General features: G+C 42.2%; 1 protein-coding gene and 1 long non-coding RNA gene across 10 annotated transcripts in view; both read right to left on the bottom strand.

Moving 5' to 3' along the window:
* The window catches only part of LOC310660671, a 365,222-nt gene that overhangs the window by 69,127 nt on the left and 271,793 nt on the right, over positions 1-24,302 (bottom strand). The gene's annotated exons all lie outside the window — the stretch shown is intronic.
* Positions 19,072-24,302, bottom strand: part of SNX13 (sorting nexin 13) — a 66,483-nt gene continuing 61,252 nt past the window's right edge. For all 9 annotated transcript variants that reach the window (XR_014503516.1, XR_014503517.1, XM_083405354.1 and 6 more), the window contains 3 exons: positions 24,208-24,276; positions 23,080-23,192; positions 19,072-22,807 (listed from right to left, as the gene is read on the bottom strand). Coding sequence is in view for 7 of the 9 variants with exons in the window: in XM_083405354.1 (XP_083261480.1) it covers positions 22,560-22,807; positions 23,080-23,192; positions 24,208-24,276 (430 nt within the window). In the remaining 2 variants the exon portion in view is untranslated. The remainder of the gene's footprint in view (positions 22,808-23,079; positions 23,193-24,207; positions 24,277-24,302) is intronic.

Below are 24,302 nucleotides of genomic sequence, written 5' to 3'. Positions count from 1 at the left end.
TGATAATCAGGGTTACCACAGTACTGAATTTATATGGGGGACAATGAATTTGTTTTAGGTCAGTTTAGAAATGATCCCCACAATATAGCTGGGACACTGGTGGCGCTGTAGTCTAAACCACTGAGCCTCTTGGGCTTGCTGATCAGAAGGTTGGAGGTTTGAATGCCCGCGATGGGGTGAACTCCCATTGCTCTGTCCCAGCTCCTGCCAACCTTGCAGTTTGAAAGCACGCCAGTGCAGGTAGATAAATGGGTACTACTGCAGTGGGAAAGTAAATGGCGTTTCCATGTGCTCTGGCTTCCATCGTGGTGTTCCGTTGCTCCAGAAGCGGTTTAGTCATGCTGGCCACATGACCCAGAAAGCTGTCTGTGGACAAACGCTGGCTCCCTCGGCCTCAAAAGCGAGATGAGCGCCGCAACCCCATAGTCGCCTTTGACTGGACTTAACCATCCAGGGGTCCTTTACCTTTTTAACCGCATGGACAGGAAACAGCATAGTTTAACCCAGGAGTTTTAGAAGAAGAAGAAGAAGAAGAGTTTGGATTTGATATCCCGCCTTTCACTCCCTTTAAGGAGTCTCAAAGCGGCTAACATTCTCCTTTCCCCTCCTCCCCCACAACAAACACTCTGTGAGGTGAGTGGGGCTGAGAGACTTCAAAGAAGTATGACTGGCCCAAGGTCACCCAGCAGCTGCATGTGGAGGAGCAGAGACGCGAACCCGGTTACCCAGATTACGTGACTACCGCTCTTAACCACTACACCACACTGGCTCTAATTTGTATATTGCTATACAGAATTGTTAGATAAATAGAGGCAGATCTAGGCATATATATATATATATATATATATATATATACACACACAGTGGTACCCCGCTTCAGGTTACATACGCTTCAGGTTACATACGCTTCAGGTTACATGCGCTTCAGGTTACAGACTCCGCTAACCCAGAAATATTACCTCAGGTTAAGAACTTTGCTTCAGGATAAGAACAGAAATTGGGCTCCGGCGGTGTGGCAGCAGCAGGAGGCCCCATTAGCTAAAGTGGTGCTTCAGGTTAAGAACAGTTTCAGGTTAAGAACGGACCTCCGGAACGAATTAAGTACGTACCACTGGGGGGAGAGAGAGGGGGGGGGAGGGAGGGAGAGAGAGAGAGAGAGAGAGAGAGAGAGAGAGAGAGAGAGATTGTTTGGAGACTTTTTAGTGTAAAGTGATATACAAGTTGCTGTGGTTGTTAGCATTGGGCATCGATAAAATTCTGATGATGATGCCAACTGGTGCCAGCACTGCTCATAGACATGATGGGGGGTTGGGGTTGGGAGCTTGAACGAATGACCACCTCTCATTGTATGAATGAAGAAGAAGAAGAAGAAGAGTTTGGATTTGATATCCCGCCTTTCACTACCCAAAGGAGTCTCAAAGCGGCTAACATTCTCCTTTCCCTTCCTCCCCCACAACAAACACTCTGTGAGGTGAGTGGGGCTGAGAGACTTCAGAGAGGTGTGACTAGCCCAAGGTCACCCAGCAGTGGAGTGCATGCAGAGGAGCGGAGGCGTGAACCTGGTTCACCAGATTACGAGTCTACCGCTCTTAACCACTACAGCACACTGGCAGCAGATGTGTTTGTTTGTTTTTTAGCACATCCACCACATGTCACTCAAAGAACACAATAGCATTTGAAATGAAGATATGCATTTCATAACTCCAGAAATGGAGAACGGCTAGGGTTCCTAGGTATATTTCTTCAAAGATGTGCATTGCCCCTTTAAATAAAACATTTCTCACCATCTCTGCCACACACAAACACAAACACACACAAACACACACACACACACACACACACACACACATGCTATGAAGCCTTCAAAATTGCAAGATTGTTCCAGGCTGGGCACGCCAGCCGCATTCAGCCTGCGAAATGGAAATGATAGTGACTTAACCCACACAGCCCCTATGAGAATAAAACTATAAAACTAGACCTTGGCATTCCGAGAACAAAAGGTTGCATCACAATTCAAGACAATAAACTAAAAAGGACAGAAAGAAATCCGTTTTACTGGAGCATACCAAGGGGTAGGTCAGTTCTCATTTTGTTCAAGCCAATTCTATTTTGAGCCCCGTAATCCAATTGTGTACATTAATAAATAGCTATCGAGAGAAAGTGGATTTGCAAGTGCTCTTTTTATTTAATTTCTAGTTAGTGGATATTGTTAAGTGAGCCAGATGGTCGTAAGGAAGCTAAACACTTAGAAGGATTTGAAAGCAGAAACCATTAGGACGGCAGTTAAAAACAACAAAGGGGAGGGAGGGGGAAGAAGTGCTTGGTATTTTAATGCAGCTTTAAGGAAGGCCTCCATCTGCACTGTACACTTAAAGCAGTATTATACCACTTCTAACAGTCATGGATCCCAGGGAGCTAAAATTTCCTGAGTGGATTTGCAATCAGTTGCTCTTCCTAGGAACTACTGGGAAAGCATGCAGTCTTGTTTTCTCCATTCATGAATCCTGTTTCTACTACTTTCATTCTTTTTAGGGGTTCCCATGATCAGGGCCATCTTTAGCAAAAGCTCCACCGGAGGGCAAAGATCTGCCCAGCGCCCTCAAATTTAGTTCAGCTGCCCCCAAATTAACTTTTATTGAGCTTTTTTGGGGAGGAGGAAGCCAAAGTTGTTGATCTTTTTGGGGGAGGGCGAACTCAAAGTTTTTTTTTTGGGGGGTGCTCACTTGTAACAACAACACATCAGAAAAAAACTGCTTTTGTTTCCTGACTCGTCGGGAATATTTGATGCTACAAAGTAACAGAGTGACAGAGGAGGGGGGTGGGGACTTTTGCTCCATTGCTTTTCACTGCCGCCAGTCAATAGGTACCAGTATACAGTAGGTATACATTTGGCACCCCCAAGAATTGGGCACCTGGGTGCCCTGCACCCCTTGCACACACCCCCATAAAGACGGCCCTGCCCATGATATTATCTGTTGTTCTTTCATATCCTTCAGGACCTTCTCCTTTGTCTTTACCCCCAAATTTCCCAACAACCACTCCCAATGGTTTCATATAGGTGTTAAACAGCCTTGGGGACAAGGTGGTACCATGCAGCAGCTCCCCACAAAACAACTACCTGAAAAACGATCACCCAACACTCTTCTCTGAAACCGACCCCAGAGATAGGATTGCAGCCACTGTAAAATAGTGCCTCCAGTACCCATCCTACTAAGTCGGGTCAGAAGAATACCATTGTGAAGGTTGAAAAAGCCAGCGAAGATAATATTCCCTGCTGCAGACATTATTCTCAACATGAGGACTGCAATGGGATGGGTAGGAGCAACACTGCAACTTTGAGAGCTGGCCTAAAACACAAGCGCGTCTCCCTACGCACTGTTTCATTGACTCACTACTTAACTAGAAAGAAGTTGCATGAGTACTTGGCAGAAGATCTATTTACCAAACATGAGCATAATTGGAAAACCAAAATATCTCACTGGCGCACCCCCAACACCATTTTACACAAGAGTTTATTTTTAGCCAAGGCCTCTTTTTGTGTGTGTCTGTCTATAATTTAGGCTACATGGTTATCTGCACAAAGAAGCACATCTGGGCACTGACAGGATGCATGCACTCAAAAAGCAGGTGATCAAACTGTTCTGTGCCACATGCACAAAAACCTATTTTGGCATTCAACAGTATATAAATTAATAAATTTTATTAGTTTATTATTTTAGCGCACATGTCCATTAAACAAATGGAAAATCAGGAGCTAGATTCTTGCCTGTTATTTCAACACAGTTTTCTCAGGCAGTCATAATAAATTCCAACTATGGAGGAACTTTGATGCTCCAGAGATGTTCCTCTTCTCCCTTGACCAGCATATTCCATTTTTTTCCTCTGTACTTACATAGCATTAGGTTATAGCCATTGCCAAAGCAAGGTCATAATGTCAAGCGAATGTTCCAGTCCTTAATTTCCTATCACTTCCACTGCCTTATAGTGACACTTGCTGGTAGAAGATGGGACTAGAAGGAAAACCACAGCATCCCCTCCAAGCAACATCAATACTAAAATAACCAAAGCAGGGGTCCCAGATGTGGCTGGATTTGAGGTCCCATCAGTCCTCCAGTTAATGGCCAGGGCTGATAGATCACCAAATCTGATGGCCCACAGGGATGGCTCTGACCTGAAGTTAAATGGTTAAACCTGGTTTATAACCAGAACCCCCCTCTTTGTGTCATTATTGTGGGATTTCTTTTAAAACATGAACTAGAATTTTAAGAAGATGGTGAAAGCTACCTCAAGTATGGTAGTTGAAGGATAAATAATATATTGATTCAACAAAGCTTTCATTTATGGTGGTTTTACTGGTAATTTTAACTGATAGTGCTTCAAGACCAGTTTCACTTAAAAAGCAGAAAATGCATTTTAGACGTAAATTGACCCCTTATAATAGCCAAGGGCGTATGGGAGGTAGCTCTACAAGACTACAGTTTAATACTGCTAGCTGGAGGACATATATTTAAGTATTTGCTTTGGGAAATGTCACATTCATAAACAGACCAGCAGGCTCACTTTTATTTACCGGTAGTTCCAAATCTTAATTAATAGGCAAGGGAGCTTTTTCACCTGTTGCCTGTGAGCAGCAATTGACTGGGTTTTTGTAATGTCACAGAATTGTCACAAACATTCCAACTGCTAAGGAAAGGTCAGTTGAGAAAACAATAATATACATGTGAGAGCAGCAAAAGGTCAGTTTGGGGTGGAACATACATTTCATGGCCTACGGACAGTAAAACCTCAGTGACATTTGTGGGAAGAGGGACTAGAGAAGGAGGATGACTTGGAAGCATGGAAGTTGAGCAATGCTCAAGGAAGCTGAATAAGAGGCAGTGAAGGAAGGAAAAGAAGACTCAGAAAGCAGAGGGACTGAGGCATTGACACTACTGAGAAGGTAGCTGGAGGAAGCAGAGGGGTGAAAGGAGGAGCAGAGGAGGCAGGGATTTGAGGGAAGGACTGTTCAGTGAGAAAATGGCACATAAGAAAACAAATATACTGAAGTGTAGGCAAAATATAATGGTAACAGCAAGAACCTTAATTGAATTAACAGAACTGGACAACAGGGACAAAGCAACTGCTTATATACATTTCTGGAGGCCTGGGCCACTCCCGCTCCCAACGTGATTGGCTGTCTAAACTTCCAGGCTGTGAATCATAAGTCACAGTTTAAGGGCCAATGGCAGAGGCCTAAATCCTGAAATGTTCTCTGATTGGATATCATGTATCGAATCAGAACACAGGGGCTCAGAATCCTTAGTCCAGACTCAAGCTCAGGCAACACAGACCACTGAATACATAACATATACTATGTAATAGTTATGAATAAGGGTGCCTCTATACTATTGGTGAGCAAGACGGACAGAAACAGGAGCCATTATGAGTCAGTGAACAAGGGAAGTGGAGTGTAATGAAATATTATAATTTAGAAACACTTTCTTATATGGGAATAATAGTCCGCAACACTGACATTGAAATGTTTTGGGCAAGCCTTAATACCACCCGGGGCCGTGAAAGCAGAGGAAGACTTAAAGCTGTTGCATCCACACTAGGGTCAACTTTGCAAATTAAAGGTGTTCTGTGGCAGCCCTCACACCTGTCTCTATCAATGCTCCAAGGCAGAGAGACCAAAGGCAGAGGGACTGGAGTAGAAGTATTTAAAGAGCCAGCCAGATTTTTGGCTTTAGGACCTGACGGCCCAATATTGGTGCATCCTCTAAATAAACAGGAAGTTAGTGAAATGCAGGAAAAGGAAAAGCTGAGGACAGGAAATGGTGATATATTGGAAAATAATGAAATTTCTCTTTGTGTGCAGTGTTCAAATGGTTTGGGCCCAGACCAGCACAAGCCGGTTGCAGAGCTGCAGGAACTGGTTAGAGGGAGTCTCTGGCTAAGTTCCGTCCAGTGGGGCTCCTCCTATTAAAGTTCCCCGCCCCGGCTACTGCCCCACTTCTCTAGCTGTCTGCTCATTCCCCTGACCACGGATTTACCTGGGAACAATGGAGAGGCCTGGGGAGCCAACTGCCATTTTGATTTTCCCATAATGCTCCAGCTCAGCATCGAGCATTGTGTGAAAGTTGAAATGCCAAAAGATCAATGTCCAAGGAAACTCTAGAGGGGCCAAACAATAACCCCAGTGGGTCCTGCAGGGGTGGCTTTGCCTCTGGCAGGCCTTCCTGGGTATTGCCACAGGTTTTGCTGGATTTGACATAAGACGTTAATTATAGTCCATCTGGGACCACCTATAAAGGGAGCTATCCCACTTCACAGGCTACATGGCCAGTGAGCTGCATACGGCCACTTGCCTCATTGGCCTGTCCTTTACCTTTCCTCCCTATTGATCTTTGCCAAATATGACAATCTAGTCCAAAGTGCAACTTGAGCATGAAAATGTAGAAGAGAAACACTTCCCCCAGGACCAAAGCCAAGTTGGTATTTGGTTTCAGTATTAGTTCTTCTATGAACACAAACAAAGAAGTCTTGTCACATGCATACTTCCCTTCAACAACAGCAAAAAAACTGGGCATAAATGCCTAGCATTGCATGGCAAACTAAGACCCTTATATGTCAGCTGTCGCTAAATAACTGTGTGTGTGTGTGTGTGTGTGTGTGTGTGTGTGTGTGTGTTTATAAAAAGAGAAAGCTTGGCAGAGAAGTCCAGCTGTGTCTCATAGAGGGGGAGGCACAGAGAAAAGTCCTTTCGTTTATCATTTTATTTCATTTCTGTTATTTTATTTCTATTCTCTGTTTCTTCCCCAGGAGTCAGGCAGGTGGTCTCTCATCCAGAAGTGGACCAGACTCAGGGCTGCTTAGCTTCAAGACATTGGCTTCAAGACCACATGCCTCTGGGAACTCTAATCAGTGGACAGAAGAGGGAATTTATGCAGGTACAGCTAGTTTTACAGCAAAGCTGGGGAACCTCAGGCCCAGGGCCAAATGTGGCCCTCCACTCCTCTCTCTTTGTCTCTCTTTCACCCTCTCAGTTTCTGGACAGCTTTCTGAGCCAGCTGGTTTTCACCCCCCTTGAGTCCGCCCCCCCCCCTTGACTGCAATGTGTCCTTGAATTCTAGTAATGCCTCTTGCCTGTATGGATGGAGAATGGAGAGGATTTGCAAGTGTGAAGAAACTAGCCTACTATACCAATGTCAAATTTACACTCATTTATCCACCTGCATTTGCCTCTGGCCCTGCTAAGCCACAGACATGTGGTTCCCCCCAGCAGGTTGTCCAGGAGGGAATGTGGCTCTAGGGCTGTGATGAAGGGATGCTTCTCCATCTGTCTGGCCAATTATTAAATATAGCAACAACCCTTAACTGAGCCATAGTTATTATACCCATAAGGAGCTGTCCATACCAGCAATTGGGAGCAGGTAAGGGAGAGGCGCAGAGCAGTACTTTTATTGGGTTTTATGTTCTTCCAATTTTCTTGGTGTTTTCTGGACATGGTTGCTACCTGCCAACACATCCTAAGGGTGGGATACTCACAGTCTAAAGAAAGACATCTGCAGGCATATAAGCCCCTTCAGATGCTATTCCACAACGCCTGAGAGACCACGTGGCCTCAGTGGAGGCTGGTCCCTTAGGGCAAATGGAGCACTGCCCCACCAATCTCAGCCAATGCCCACCTGATTGCCTTCTTACAACCAATCAGGCTGTGGTTCTGCCTAGCATTGGCTCTGCTGCCACCTACTTCCAAGCTCCTTACTTTCTGCCCTACTGATCCCATTGGGCTACAGTTCCCGGGGGGGGGGGGGGAGCCATGATTGTTGTCATGACTACAGTGGTACCTCAGTTCCTGAACATAATCAGTTCCGGAAGACCATTCGAGTTCCAAAACGTTTGAAAACCAAGGTGCAAAGGGCTGTCTACAAATTCAGTTGAGAAAATTGAAAAACACGCAGTGGAAGCCGTTCGAATTCCGAGGCACGTTCGAAAACGGAAGCATTTACTTCCGGGTTTTCAGCATTCGGGTTCCAAAACGTTCGTCAATGGAGACGTTTTGAAACCGAGGTACCACTGTATATACAATGTACATAGTGTTGCTGGGGCCTACGTTTAATGTATTCTGTGGTGCTCTCTCTCGCTCTCTCGCTCTCTCTCTCTCTCTCTCACACACACACACACAGCCAGAAACAGTTTCCAGCAGTTTCATTGGCTTTGGAAGTAACTATTAAAAAGTCCTCTTTTGTCCCCAAATTGTTACCATACTTATCAACAACAACGGGGGATCAAATTGCAGTTTCTTGTTTTGATTCTTGCCATAAAGCATTAGATGGAAACTGTGGCCTTGATGTAAACAGTCAAATTCCGGCAAATGGTATTAGTCATCCCTTTGTATGCCCGGCATTCAGTTCCAAATAGCAAAGCCGGGAGTTACAGATAACGTCCAGAGCTGCCAAAGGGATCCAAAAGCTTTCTTCAGAAAAACAGCCCTGGCGAGGATGAGTAAGACTTGACATTTTCAAGTTTGGAATTTTCGTAAATGTCCCCCTCCCAGAGGATAACTAGATTTCCAAATATTTGGTTCATTGTGGTGCGTCTCTTTTGATGCTGGAGCCATAAAATCCATCGGAGGAGCACGCTGAGTAGGAAAACAATTTATTTAACTCTTTGGGGACTAGGCATGTTGAACACAGTTATTTAAAATGACCAAACTAGCAGGGAGTTTTGGAGAAAGAGAGTGTGGTGATTAAGTTAACAGGACAGTGTGCTGTAGTGGTTAGAGAGTTGAACGAGGACCTGGGAGACCAGGGTTCAAATCACCACTCGGCCATGAAGCTCATTGGGTGACCGTGGTCTCTTAACCTAACCTACCTCACAGGGTTGTTGAGAAGATAAAAAGTTGAGGTGGGAGAAGAATATGCACCACTTTGAGTAGCCTACGATGAAAGGTGGGCTGGAGAAGTAACACAATAATAAAAAACAAACAAAATAATCAGAATGGTTATTTGAGTGGAACCTGCAATGGTGCGTTGCTAATGTGATCCACTGTGCATTGGTTTTGATGAATTGTTGTATTTGTGATTGATGTTCCTTGTGTACAGAGCAAGTGCTGAAGAATCCCTCCTTGCCCCCAGAGGCAAAATGTGAAAGCTTTTCAAAGAGGCTGTTGAGGAGGCTCAATAAGAACTCACCTGTATAATGAACTTACAGTACAATGGTATTTGTATCAAGTCTCTTGGTGTTTAATGATGCTGTGCTCTCTAGATACTGCTACAGCTCCCATTATCCCTGCCATTACTCACACTGGCTGGGGCTGATGGGATTTGGAGTTCAACTTGTGGAGGACCACAAATTCTCCATTCCTGGTTTTCAGAAAAAGTGTATCTTAGTACTGTAGTACCTTGGTTCTCAAACTTAATCCATTCTGGAAGTCTGTTCCAAAACCAAAGCGTTCCAAAACCAAGGTTCGTTTTCCCATAGAAAGTAATGCAAAATGGATTAATCCGTTCCAGACTTTTAAAAACAACCTCTAAAACAGCAATTTAACATGAATTTTACTATTTAACAAGACCATTGATCCATAAAATGAAAGCAATAATCAATGTAAAGGTAAAGGTAAAGGGACCCCTGACCATTAGGTCCAGTCGTGACCGACTCTAGGGTTGCGGCACTCCTCTCGCTTTATTGGCCGAGGGAGCCGGCGTACAGCTTCCAGGTCATGTTGCCAGAATGACTAAGCTACTTCTGGTGAACCAGAGCAGCTCACAGAAATGCCGTTTACCTTCCCGCCAGAGAGGTATCTATTTATCTACTTGCACTTTGACATGCTTTTGAACTGCCAGGTTGGCTGGAGCAGGGACCAAGCAATGGGAGCTCACCCTGTTGCGGGGATTCGAACCGCCGACCTTCTGATCAGCAAGTCCTAGGCTCTGTGGTTTAACCCACAGTGCGACCCGCGTCCCTAATAATCAATGTACTATACTATAAAGTAAATTAGACAGTACTCTAGATGATAAAAATAAAAAAATATTTTTTTTTTCTTACCTGCACTAATGATATTCATTGTTTGGATGGGGGGCTTTTATCCATTTCCGCAGTCACACAATCAATCAATCAATCAATCAATCAGTAGCTGGGTTCTACACAGTCACAAAAACAAATTAGCTGAAAAAGCTTCAAAAACAAAAATGCAAAATAAATAGCAAAAACAAAAGTGCCAAACATAATCCATTCCAGATGTCCATTTGACGTCCGAAATGTTTGAAAACCAAGGCCAGCTTCTGATTGGTGCAGGCACCCCAGAAACAATAGCCGACAGCTGCATCAGAATTTTGGCTTCTGAAAAACATTTGAAAACCAGAACACTTACTTCCAGGTTTTTGGCGTTTGAGTACCAAGGTACCACTGTATCTAACTTGTGCTGTAATCGATTGTTCTCCTGACACACAAACATCAAGAGTACACATCCCTAGTCAGGAGGATTGTGGCCATGCCCTCTTTCAGCCTTGACCTAATAATCAGAGCCGATAGAAATGCATCACCTGTATTTTCCCTAACAAAAGAAATGTGTCTGGAAGATTTTCCATGGACTATCAAAAAGAGTAATCTTAGTCATTCTTTGGCCCCATTAACTCTCTCTTTACACATATTAGCTAGGTTTCAAAACTGATTCCACTGTATAAAAATCATGGCTGTGGTTTTCTGACACCTTTAAAGATATTTTAGATGCAAAGATTATGCCCTTTCCTGAGAAAGCCATCTTCCAGCATTTATAACATAAGCAATTGCATTTGAAAGGTTGCTGGCGACCACATGCATTTTTGCATAAAGGCATCATCTAGACTAAACAAGGTCAACTTGATGAGGGATTCAGTGAGTCCACCTAGGAATAATTTCCTTTTAACATTTAAAGCTCATCCCCACACCCAAGTATTTCAGGAATTCTGCTGCATCATAGGAAAAAAATAGCACATATACACCCTCAAGCTGAAAACCTCAGTGCATAAACAGAGGTGACCTTAAGTGGAAATCTGGCTTGGAAGTGAGAAGTGTTGTAAATGGTCTCTATGCTTCTAATTCAGGCAATAAATTAAAGATGTTCTCCCCCCCCCACACCCCATAATAACAAAAGTCCATTAGTAATATCTTTAGACCATTACCCGTAAAGTTAAGTATTTTTCATCCACCCACCCTGAATCTCAGCACACTCAGGCTCTGGAAAAGGGGCAGCCAAAAGGGTGCCATCCCATAAGCTCCAACCTACTTGGCCAGTGGTCAGAGAGGATAGGAGCTGAAGTCCACAACATCTGGAAGGCACCGTGTTGGCGACCACTGCTACAACACTTGAGAGTTGTGAGGGCTGTGTGTGTGAGAGAGAAAGAGACACACACAGAGAGAGAGGTAAAGGGACCCCTGACCATTAGGTCCAGTCGTGACCGACTCTGGGGTTGCGGCGCTCATCTCGCTTTATTGGCCGAGGTAGCCGGTGTACAGCTTCCGGGTCATGTGGCCAGCATGACTAAGCTGCTTCTGGCAAACCAGAGCAGCGCACGGAAACGCTGTTTACCTTCCCGCTGGAGCGGTACCTATTTATCTACTTGAACTTGACATGCTTTCGAACTGCTAGGTTGGCAGGAGCAGGGATCGAGCAACGGGAGCTCACCCTGTCACGGGGATTTGAACCGCTGACCTTCTGATCGGCAGGTCCTAGGCTCTGTGGTTTAACCCACAGCACCACCCGCATCCCTTGAGAGAGAGAATAAAAAATCAACAACACTTGGCTCCAGAGCAATGGTTCCCAACCAACTAAGTACTGCAGACCCCCCACTTTTTAAAAGCCAAGCCATGGACCCCTTACTTTTGAAAATGTTTATATCTCTGTGGAGCTTTCATTATGTAAATGGTGCCACTATACCCTCCAACATGTCCCAGAGCAAAGCTAGGCCACGTTCCTGCATGAGTCGCGTAACCCACGGGAGAGTACGATGCCTCAAAACACATTTTTTGGGGCCACGCAATCTTGCACAAGACACAGCACAATCTCACACATTTTGGGGGCTTTCCCCAAAACGGGATGTTCCAGACAGTTAATGGGAATGTGCCATGGACCCCCTGAGTGGGCTACACAGGCCCCCTTGGGTTCACAGACCACCAATTGCTAACCACTGCTCTGGGGCAAACATATTTACAAAAAATGGGGCCCTTCAACAAAACATTACAGGGTGGAGCAGGAGTGGGAGAATCTGTCAAGTTTGGTGCTCTCAGATTATCTTTCCAACCTTAAATTCAGTTCTCCACATGCATGCAGCAATTTGTGTTTATGTTTAAGCCTCATGAGAATTCCTTAGCATTTTGGTGTGAGTTTCTCACTAATGAACTCATTTTCTCATGCAGATTTCACACTCACACACATTTTTGCAAGCAATTTCCTCACATATAATGAACTTTGGTGTGTAATATTCTATGCACACTTTCCCCTAATGTATGCATTTTGCAAACCTGGGTTGGAGAACAGAATCCAAAATTCAGGTAAGTGGATATTGAAGGGTGGCTGTGTTTCAGTTCTCATATTCTTTCAGACACCGGTGTAGCAATCCCCACTGGCACCAGGAGTGGGCGAGGGTGTACACGCACGTGTAGCCCCCACGCCAAGGGGGCAGGGCATCCAATTGGGCAGGGCGCGGTGCCTGATTAAATGCATCCCTCACCTGCATGCATCACAAAATCCGCCTGCTGTCTGTCCCCTCACCAGCAGAAGCTGCCAATCGCCCACTCAATTTCCACAGCGCCAGCCAATCAACAACACCCATTGACACAGCATCCAATAACATGCACGATAGCCACTGCCAGCCACAGCAACAACCAATCAAACGTCCACCCTATGTACTATCCATATATAAGATGACTCCCACTTTTTAGCATGATTTTTAAGGGGGGAAACCCTAGTCTTATACATGGAAAAGTACGGTATTTGTGTGCTTGTCAAATCAAGAATAGATTTGTCCATTCTTGTAGCGCTCACCAGGTGGCAGCATAAGCCTAAAATGTTTCTGCAGTAAACTATCAAATAACTCCTTGCAGCTGTATAAAACCCCCGAAAGGATATGTAATTGAATTGTTAATTCCAAAATGGACTTGGTTTCGCTCTCTTTTTGTTTATCAGAAGACTGAGTGGAAAAGAAGGAAGAGCATGTAAAAAGAGCTAACACAATATCACAAAAAAATAGTTTCAAACATATATCAAAATGTAAGTACAAACAAATCATAGAAAAGGACCAAGACATCTTGATGTTACCAAACTGTTTATTTGAATGTTAGATTGTCCATATCTATTTCAATATTTTGTAGACCTTTCTAGCTATTCCTAATAATAATATATGTTGCTTTGATAAATCCCTGTCTGCCTTTTGAAATTGCTGAAGGCTTAATTATTCACATGCCATTAACGTACAAACACATACATAATTTTATTTGTGTGCTCCATTCCACTGTTCAAACCATGCTCAAGGCGGCTTACAAAATGGCAAATATACATAACTCCAACATAACAGAAGTAGTCATAAACAATAAGTAAAGCATTAAAAACACATAGCCAAACTGAACAAAATCTAAAAGAAAAATATAAGAAAAATATAAGAAACCAACAGCAACAACAGTAACTACCCCACCCGCGGCTTATGAAGGTGTAGCTATAGGGAGTTGTCATGATGAGTACCTGCACTTCAGAATTTACCCCTACAGCCACCTGAGGTATCACATATTTATATTTCTTATTATTGAAGCTGTCTCAAAACCAGGAGGGATAGCGTGGAAGTATTTGAATTAAACAACATGGTTTACAATGATAAAAATATGAATCAAAAGTTTAAAGCCAAGTATTCCATCTCTCTCCTCCAACCAGGCGCTTATCCTCCTTTCCCCATTTCTACCCCCCAACCCTGTCTCCTCTGCTCAAACCTCACAGGATTTCCCCTCAAAAGTTGTCGGTGACAACTAGGCCTTGATCAAGTTTCATCTAAGCCTGGAGTCTTCATCAAAGCCTGGTTCAAGACTCAGGTTTGCATCTCAGACCACAGCAGAAAATAAATCTTATTTCTCTTCCCTGTATGGGCACAGGGTGGAGCTAGAGAACAAGTCTTTCAGGAAATCATTTGGTACGGCAGTTGAACACATCACCTGCAAAAGGAAAATGAAAGGAGTAAAAACTGCTATGACAATAATGCTAAAAAGAGACAGAGAAAGAGGCAGGATCCAGTAATAAAACTGCTCCTGGGAGGGAAATAGAGGAAACCCTGGAATAATCTAAATAAATGTCGTTTTGAAATCTGTGGTTAAAATCAGTGCATTATCTTGATTCAAAATGGCCTCCAATTGCATCTGAAAAGCCTGCTTCATCTCAGGAGCCATAATGCAAAAGAGCAGTTCTGCCAATGGAGGAATCAGTGGCGTAGCGTGGGGGGTCAGGGGGGGCCGGGCAAATCCGAGCCGAGCCGCCGGGTCGCCGCCCATTGTGGAGGGGAGGGTGCCAGGCGTGCGGTGCGGAGAGACAGCGAGGGACTATCTGGAGGAGGGACAGTGCAGCGGGGGGGGGGCACAAATTACTTGCCTTGCTCCGGGTGCTGACAACCCATGCTACGCCACTGGGAGGAATGTAGACAAGGGAATCCCTCAAGGATCTTTAGTGGTACCTGTGCTTTTAAACTTGTTCATACACCACATAGAGTAGGGATGAGCAGCGAGGTAGACAAGTTTGCTGGTGATACTGAATTGTTCAAGGACAGCATCTTAAAAAGCAGAAACATCACCTTGCTGACAAAGGTCCATATTGTTAAAGCTATGGTTTTCCCAGTAGTGATGTATGGAAGTGAGAGCTGGACCATAAAGAAGGCTGATCGCCGAAGAATTGATGCTTTTGAATTATGGTGCTGGAGGAGACTCTTGAGAGTCCCATGGACTGCAAGAAGATCAAACGTATCCATTCTGAAGGAAATCAGTCCTGAGTGCTCACTGGAAGGACAGATCCTGAAGCTGAGACTCCAGTACTTTGGCCACCTCATGAGAAGAGAAGACTCCCTGGAAAAGACCCTGATGTTGGGAAAGTTGAAATACCAAAAGAATTGTATTTGTATCTGATATCAGCCATTTTATTTTCAATTCCTTTCCTAATGATTCCTAGCATTAGGAAAGGAATTGAAAAGAAAATGGCTGATATCAGATACAAATACAAATCTACAGCAAGCCTACAATTTAAATGCTTAGCACAGCTCTGGCCATCTCACCACAAGGAGGAGATTGTAGAGTTGGAAAAGGTTCAGAAAAGGACAACGAAAACCATCAAGGGAATGGGGCAAGTCCCCGCGAAGGAAGGTTACAGCATTTTCGTCCTTTTTACTTTAGAGAGAGGGAGAGTAAGAGGCAAACATGATGCAAGTGTATAAAATAATACACAGTACAGAGAAAGGGGATAGATAAAACACATCATAGCACAAGAACTCAGAGGCATCCAATGAAACAGAGCAATGGGACATTCAGGGCAGGCAAAAGGAAGTATTTCCTACACGCAGTGCAGTCAGGCTATGGAATTGGCCTCAACAAGAGAAAATGGTGGCCACCAATGTGGATGGCTTTGAAGGAGGATTGGAAAAATTCACAAAGGCTTATCAAAGGCTACTAATCCTGATGGCCATGTTCTACCTCCACTGCCAGAGACAGTATGTTTCTGAATACCAGTTGCTGGAATCCCCCAAAGTGTGTTTAGGTCCTGCATCCCAAAGGCATTTGGCAGGCCACAGGATGCTGGATGAGATGAGCCACTGGCCTGATCCAGCAAGCTATTTTTAAATAGCTTGGGGCCCGTTTACTTGATGGAACATACTTCCTAATATACACATGCCGGAGCATTAAGATTTGCTTGAGGACCCTGTCCTGCATCCCACTGGTGGGAGTTGTATGTTATGTTGAGACATGGGAGAGGGCTTTCTCCACTATGGCGCCCAAGCCAGAGAGCACTCTCCCCTTGGAGGCTAGAGTGGTGCCAACATTGATGGCACTCTGGCCCCAAGTAAAGACCCGGATGTTTTACTCAAGCATTTGGGGGGTTGCTAATTGCAACTTAGCATCATCTGCTCACTGCCTGAGTATTATTGCTGATTATATTATGAAGTGTGGATTTAATTGAAGTGTACCTGATGCCCAAGATATGGGGCAGGTTAGATTTTATATTATATTTTATTAAGTTTCAACATTTTAAACATATAGTCAAAACACAATTTCGTCTTTTCTCTTATTTTTGTCAACTTCCCACCCCTTTTTCCATTGAGTTGCTGTTCTTCCCGTTCTACTGCACCCTATCTTCTATCAAATCACAACCACAATATTATAATCTAATTACTTCTGTTGCTCATAGCTCAAGTCCTGCTTGCGAGTTCATCATACTATATTTCTTTAGTCCAAAAAAGGCATCCATTCTTCTATAAAACACTCATTATTAGTTTTGCTGTTAATTCTGCCAGTTCAGAGTAGTCCATTATCTGACTTATCCCTTCTTTGGTTGGAACTTCTTCCTTCCATTTCTGTGTGTATAGAATCCTAGCTGCTGTTGTTACATACAACTTTAAATTATCATCATCATCATCATCATCATCATCATCAATTTCTGTCCCTATAATCCCTAACGGGTTAGAACTATTTTAATTAACAAGTGAATTATGGTACCCAAGATTCCTTTTGCAAACTAGGATTGCCAGCTTCTTGCCTAGAAACGGTGTACATGCTCCTAACCACCAATTAGGACTGCGACACCATTTTCCCACAAGTCCCGAGGTCTGTGTTCGTCCCCTGCTTGTGATGGGACAGAGTAGTGAGAGTGCCCCTATCATCATTAAACCCTGCCAATCACTAACTTGCCAGGAATTCTCTTTTTTTTAACCATTACCACACCTGAGCAGGACAGCATGTAACATGTAAAGGGCAACTTTGTGCCAATGAAGAAAGAATCGAAAGCTTGCACCCATCTCAACTAACCGACGTCAAAATGCAGTGGTCCTTTGCTGCTGACCTCAGCGACGTTTCAGATCAATCTTGGTGCTGCTTCTCACTTACCATCTCATATAGTACAGCCAGCTCTCACTTGACAACATAAAAGGTTCACTTCAAACAAGTCGCTCGACCTTTAGCAGGTGCTCTCCAGGAAAAGGTGCTACCAGGCAGAGTCAGCTGCTGGAATTCACATTTTGGAGCTGCTCTTCCCATTAGATGGGTGTATTGGATGATCAAAGAAAAACTTCGAGGTCACACCTCCATCTGCTGTGTCTCATAATAGGATTATTATTTGTGTTGTACCCATGAAATGGAAACCCAATAGCTCTTCAGCCTTCAGAGCAAGCATGCATAGGATCTGGCTGTTAGGAGTAATGTAGAAGCGTTGTCGCCATCTGCAAAACCAGTGTACTCTGGTTTGCACCCTAAAGGTTTTCTTTATTATTATTATTTTTAAGAAAAATTGTATAGTTGGGGTGGGAAAAGATTCCGAGGCACGTTAAAACTATGCCTACTCTATTTCAGAGCTGAGAATTGAATTACCCTCATGGAGCGAGATAAGATGCCGAGAAAGCAGAAGGGCTACAGGTTCAGCGCAGCCCTGTTAATTTGCTTGGCTCAGTGGCTGGGGCCTGTTAAGCCCTTGATAACACAAATGGAATGTGTGTTGTATAACCCCAGACAGCTGGAAGGAGAAAAAGGCCAGTCACAAATTAAATTAAGAGGTGTAAAATGCCGTGAGAAGAAAAACAAATTGAGATGGCGAAAACAGGTGCCAACTGACATTTATTCCATATTCAGTCACACTTTCTTTTCTCACTGTGTGATTAGCAGCTAAGCTGAATTAGGGCAGATTTCATGCTTCCGTGACCTCCATGAGCACCCGTAAAGAAAAGGGAAAAACACCTGCAGGTAGATGTTTTTCCAAAGAGCTAAAACAGTAAAATCCCCAACTACTGTTGAACTGGCTTGGTGAAATGCTACCCGGAGTGAAAGGGCAACACTGCGTTCACATGGAGAGATTCCGTCACTGGCTTAAAACACTTACATACTTTAGCAGGAGTTCTTAAAAGATCATTTCTGGTGTGCACAGGATATAGAGAACTATTTTCTTGCTTCTTTCACTTGCTCTTAAATTACTTCAAGAGAATCATGAGCTCTCAGAAACTGTTTATTTAGGTTCATTGCTGATATGGAGTGTCCAGGTTAACACTGGATGGTACAGAGAGGAAGCTGGTTCTTATATTGAGAAAAGCACAAAGTTTTTCATAAAATTAAGTTTAATTGTCATGCTGTATAAGATAAGGAACTCCGGATCACTCATATTCACCAGCTTGCATTCATAATAATTTCTTAATGATCACTGATCTCTCACATATGCTATGCTTATGATCCAATGTACTCTGTAATCCAAACACATAGAATGATAACCATCCTCAAAGTGGGTGCACTGATTTCAGCAAGTCTGCTCTAAGTATAAGTAACACTGGATGTCATCCATACTGGTCCCCCCCCCCCCATGAATTTACTTCTTTCTCAGGACCAATTTTACTAGATACCTGGGTAAGAAAAGAGCTACAATAAACATTTTTCAAGGGGACAAACAAGTGACGTTTTAGAAATTGGTACTGTGGAGTTGGTAGGATTAATGTGAAACAGCTGGAATTTTTTTACATATAAAGTAGAAGAATAGTTCTTGCATGCAGGTCCAGCTGTTGTGAAAATAAAACCTAAGGGGGGAAACCCCTATCGGAAATTGTTGCACTAAAGATACACAATACTTTGCGGAAGGTCTGCTATTGTGTATAACTAATGGGGTTGCACTGCGGGTGCACTGAAGTTTGAGGTTCATTAAGTTTTCTTATGACACATTTCTTCTAAATCAATTGCTATTACACTTATGCGTCATTCAGTCCAATAACCTTTTTCTTTAATCTCCTTTGTTTTGTTCTCCTAAACATGAGATTACCATTGCAAAGATCTCACTGCAGCAAATCTGCTATTTCACATGGGCTATAGTCAAATCAAGCAAATAAGACAAATTCAAAGTTTTCTTGTTAATACTTTTATTAGTGTACTTTTCTGAACTTCTCTATTGGACAAACATAATGCAAACTCCAAATAAAAACTTAGAGTTCTTAGCCGTCAGAAAGAGAGACCATGGCATTCCAAATTTGTTTTCATTCTTCATTAAAGAAAAAGGGGGAGATATTGAAAGAACCATTAGGCACACAGTTGACACATACTGTACAATGATATGCACAAGTCATTTATTTAACAGCTATATTCAGATGTGCTCTTTAGATTTTGCTCCTTGCAATGTAAGAACCATGCTCATTCGAGCACAGAGAAGTAGGGATTTACAAGGAGTGACAAACCAGACTTTTAAAACAAGTCCTTAGATAAGCCAACACAGCAGCAATAACAGAATATACATTGTTGGTTAAGACAGTATACCTTTGATCTCAAAACCTTAAAAACTTTCTCTCTTTTTTTAAACAGTTATTCAAATACACATGCGTTACAGGAAAATATTGCACTAAATTAAAACTGAGGTTGTGGAATTCGTATTTTACTTTTAAAAATTATTACACATTCTGGTAGCATTTAAAATTGTTTAGTCATAGCAAACACCAGAGGCAGAAGCTTGAGGGTGAACCATATGAAATATTCCACCTTACTGTTCATTCTCTCTCAATTAAGGCTAAAATTAAGTGCATTTTGCTGGACAATGGCACATTTATTTTCAGAGGCTGGTCACAGCATTCTCAGACCAGGTCACACCTGGCTAAGTATCTGCTGCATTTACACAATCAATTCCGGGGCGCTTTTAAATAACACAGGGGCTACAGTCGAGATAATGTGAATGGACAACATGGGAACAATGCATAATAACTAATCAGGAAGAGGTGTACAAATTGACTGCTCCTGTCTACAGGCACGCTCTGAAATTAAATATAGATGGAAAAAACCCTTTGTGCAATAATTGCATTCAAAGAAACAACACACCTTTGTTTCATTTACACATTTTCTGGATATGTAATCAATTTAAAAATTCAACAATTGAACATAATTCTGAAGTCTAATGTAGATGGCCCAGGGGTAAGAGATACCACATACTATATTGATTGTTATTCATTTCCATTTTGAAGCGTTGAAAATTAGACCAGAGTCATATATTGAGGCTGTATTACGACCTGTATTTAGGCCTGCCTTTTCTCCTATTATCCAGTGTTTCACATGGATTATAGCATTCTACTATTTTAGAAGTCAAACGGGGCAGGAATAAAGGTCATTAAGAGCTTGGCATAGGCTTAAGTTTTCATCGAGTAGTATACCTGTGTAGATCATTCAACTTCAAATTGCAGGTGATGCTTGTACACTGAAAACCAACTTTACAGGGGAAGATCAGCAAGCTTATTTCGTTCCAACGTGACGGGTTTGTGTTCTACCTGCAGAGCTCTTTTTTTAAATTAATCGTGCAAGTCTTCCCCTGCAATTTAAAGTAACAGCATCCAGACAGTTCTACTACCTCGATTAGAATTAGGCCACAGACTGAGGAACACATCTTAAGATATATTTTTTTAAGTGTGTGTATATATGAGAGAGATTCATGTCAATTGCCACCTATATTTAAAAGCATTGAGGAGGCTACAGAAAGAATACTTCATACATGTTATCTTAAGCTGTTCTGATTCTGGTAAAAGGGAATCACACGTATAGTATGGATCTGTAGAGATGGGGGAGAACAATTGCACTTGAAGACATGCATACTGTAATGAAGATGTAAATATCTTTTCTTTTTTTTACAGCTTTGCCATTACTGAGTAGGCTTCACAGCAAGAATGGAATCCAAATAAGGATAGTGGGTAGGGGAAGGGCTGTAGACTTCCTTGTTCATGCCTTAAAAACACATGTATTTCTTGGATACCCTCCCAATGAATATTTCTTTTTCTCTTTTGAGGTTAAAACCATTTTCTCCTGATTTTTCCCCCTACATGGGAGGACCTGTTTTGCAAGATCTTTAGGTACTGCATTTACGCCCAAACCTGAAACACATTGTTTTTAAGTCAGCCCTGTTGAGTAAAATCAAATGTGTTTAGTATCAGAGCATTAAATGACTACTATTTGGGTTATTTTCTTGGGATCTTAAACAAACTATATAGTAAATTATTACGGGGATTATATCTAATGCTTTGAAATTCCTTGATCATGGGAGGTGCTCCTCAAGGAGATTTGAGAAAAGGAGATTCCAAGATAAATTAAGGCTCAGCAAAAGTAGTAAATTATTACTTCATTCTCAATTAGACATTATGTCTGGAAGTAAAGAGGATAGACAGGGGGCTTTTTGTGTAGAAGAAGTTTATTTATTAAAATTTTACATTATGCAAAAAATAAAAAAGATTGTTATTTAAAAAAATATTGTTGTTGTGTCTCTTATTTTCATATATACACTGTGGTGCATTCAGGAATTTGCAATTGTTTGCATATGACTGTTCAATGAAGTCCAGAAGACTTATGTCAGTAAGAAACCAAGTCATTTCAGCAATTTTCCTCTTAAGGTGAACACACTTAAATAAAGCTAAGGGTGACAATTAATGGCAAAAAGTAAAACCATTCTGATAATTTCTTAATGTTGAGAACGTTGTATTTTAATTTGCTTCTGTTTCCTAGCCCCCAAAACTCCTAATAAATAAATAAATGTGATAATCCCCTTTTTTAAACATCTGTCCTTCCCTTCACTAAGTGCTATTATGAGCCTTTCTTCTTTAAAAAATATATGCAGAATACAAGAACTGTTATTGAAGAGCAAAACAAGACCACTAAGCGGGCTAATTCAAACCAAGATGTTTTTCTTTATGTGTACCCATCCTGACTAAGTAATAAAACCAACGAATATATTTTACTTAGTTATTTATTATTATCATTCTGGAAAGTGAAGCTAACACGGCTTTCGCAGATATTACTTCAACCTTTAGTTAGCAAATGTAGTTTGGGAAAATCATAAAATTTCTCAGAACCATCTGTTCAAAAGACTTCTTTCATGCTAGCTCAACCACTTCAGAGCCACTCAGCGAGACCTACAAGGCCTCAACAGTCATAATGCAAATCAAATTGCACCTGATTTTCACATTGCACAATCTCCCAGTTCCGAGCAAAGCAGCCAAGTCCTCCATTGCTATCACCACAGTTGTGCTTTACTTATCACTCAACTGACACAGTCTAGCACTTTTCATTGCTGGCAATCATAGATTCCGTCAAGAGTGGAAGGAACAGACATTCTTACAGAGCGGGCTAATATTCTTCTCAATGTTGCATGAAGATGCACCAAATCATTTAGACACATGAACCCAGTTCATGGTAGTGGTTGCATAAGAGAAGGAGGATGAGAGGAACGATTATCTCTTATGGATGCATTAATAATCTAATATGTGACACTAAAAGACCGGTGCAGAAATAACAGCATGAGAGTTTTAAGCCCCAGAGAACCTGCCCAAGTCCTGGGCAAATGGACACCAACATAAAAATCTGGAGTGTCACCTTTTCTGTAAAGAAGGCGCTTGTGTAGATTGCAGTCTCTGCTTATATCGCTGCATCTGCTTTGAGGGTGAATGCAGTTTTTTGAAGAGTTCAGGGAATTCATTTGCTGGAAATAAAGTTTCCAAGAAGCCCTCCAGAAAGACGTATACCATCCTCTTATTCAGCTGAGTATGCTGAAACATTTCAAAGACTCTGAGAATGCCTTTCCTTGTCGTCTCAGCACCTAGGATATGCTTCAATTCATCTAGACAAATCACAAAATGATGTGACAGTTCAGTAACAATTCAATCTTCATGCTTATTTGCTGTAAAAGTACAGATTCTTAAAATGTTCTAGAAAATAACTATCATTCCCTAAATAGCCCTCGCACTAAATGCAAGGTCGCAAACTTCCTTAGAGAACTAGTTTCTCAACACTGTTCACATGCAGGCAAACAAGACTCTGCTTCTTTAAAACCTATGTGACACATACAAGGACATTTTCCACTTCGGATCAAGGAGAAATAATTTCACACACCTGGCATCATCCCCAGTAATTTTGTTTTTCCAGCAATTCTCGTTCGCATTCTAATGGCATTGTCTCTGCGGGGAACAGTCTCAGCTAAAATGCCATTGGGCCAAAAGGCATCTCTGCAAGCAGACAAGTTTACAGGTTAAAATAAAAACCAGGTTATAGTTCTCCTCTGAAAACTCAAAACACATCTTGCGCATGCAAATCTTAGGTACCATATTAAGACCTCAATATTAAAGTGGCTTCTCTAGATTAGCTGGTGTGTTTCTTCAGATCCTGGTTATACAACAGGGATGATAAACCTGGATCATTGACCACACTGGCTGTGGCTAATGAGAACTGGAGCCCAACAACATTTAGAGAGCCACACTACCCTGGCTGTGCACGACTGATCACAGCCAGTGATAGTTAGCCTAGACAAATGACTGAAGCCCGCCAATACTCACCAGCCCCAGCCAGCAAATCCAATCCATGGGGATGAAAGGAACTATGGTCCAACAACATCTGGAAGGCAATAGCTTAGCCACTGTTGCTGTTGACTTTTCAGGTGCTTACTAGCCTGACCAGAGCATAATTAATTAGGAGGAATAGCACTATGCTGGAGGCCCAGTGCCAACTAGGCTGGATGTGACATGCAAAGACAGCTATAGCTATCTCAACAAATCAAGACATTAAAAGCCACTAGTGCAAAGGAGAGGAATGTAGAAAACTCCTAATGATGTCAGTTTAAACTTTCTATGGGAAAGAGAAATTAAACTAACTGCTACAAAACAAAGCTGGAAAACATACAGGATATAGGTATTATTCACTGTATAATGTTGCCTTGATTCCCCCTGTAAGCAGGAAGGCTGATAGTAAGATTGCACATTAATTAGGCAGATTTTTATTTATTTTTTGGTTGGGTCAAAGAATGTACATCTATTTTTCAAGTAACTTTACATATTTGCAAAGGAGGCTTTCTACAGAGACCGACTATCTAGAAAAGGTTAATCATCTCTTTAAACCTAGTAGAGAAAGTGGTTCTCGTGAAAAGTAAGAATATTTGTCAGCTAACATTATATAGATGTGAACAACAGTAAATATAGGCAGGAAACATAAAATGCTTTGGGTACAGCATGTGTTAAAAGGACATACCTGAAACGTTTAACTGCATCAGCTACTTGTTCAGGAGATGTCATCCAATCAACATGATCTACTATTTTTCTGAAATTAAGATGGGCATATTGCTT

This window comes from Podarcis tiliguerta (assembly GCF_965153285.1).
Source record: "Podarcis tiliguerta genome assembly, chromosome: 12".
In the NCBI taxonomy this organism is placed as follows: Eukaryota; Metazoa; Chordata; class Lepidosauria; order Squamata; family Lacertidae; genus Podarcis; species Podarcis tiliguerta.
This window is presented reverse-complemented; position numbering and strand designations above follow the sequence as displayed.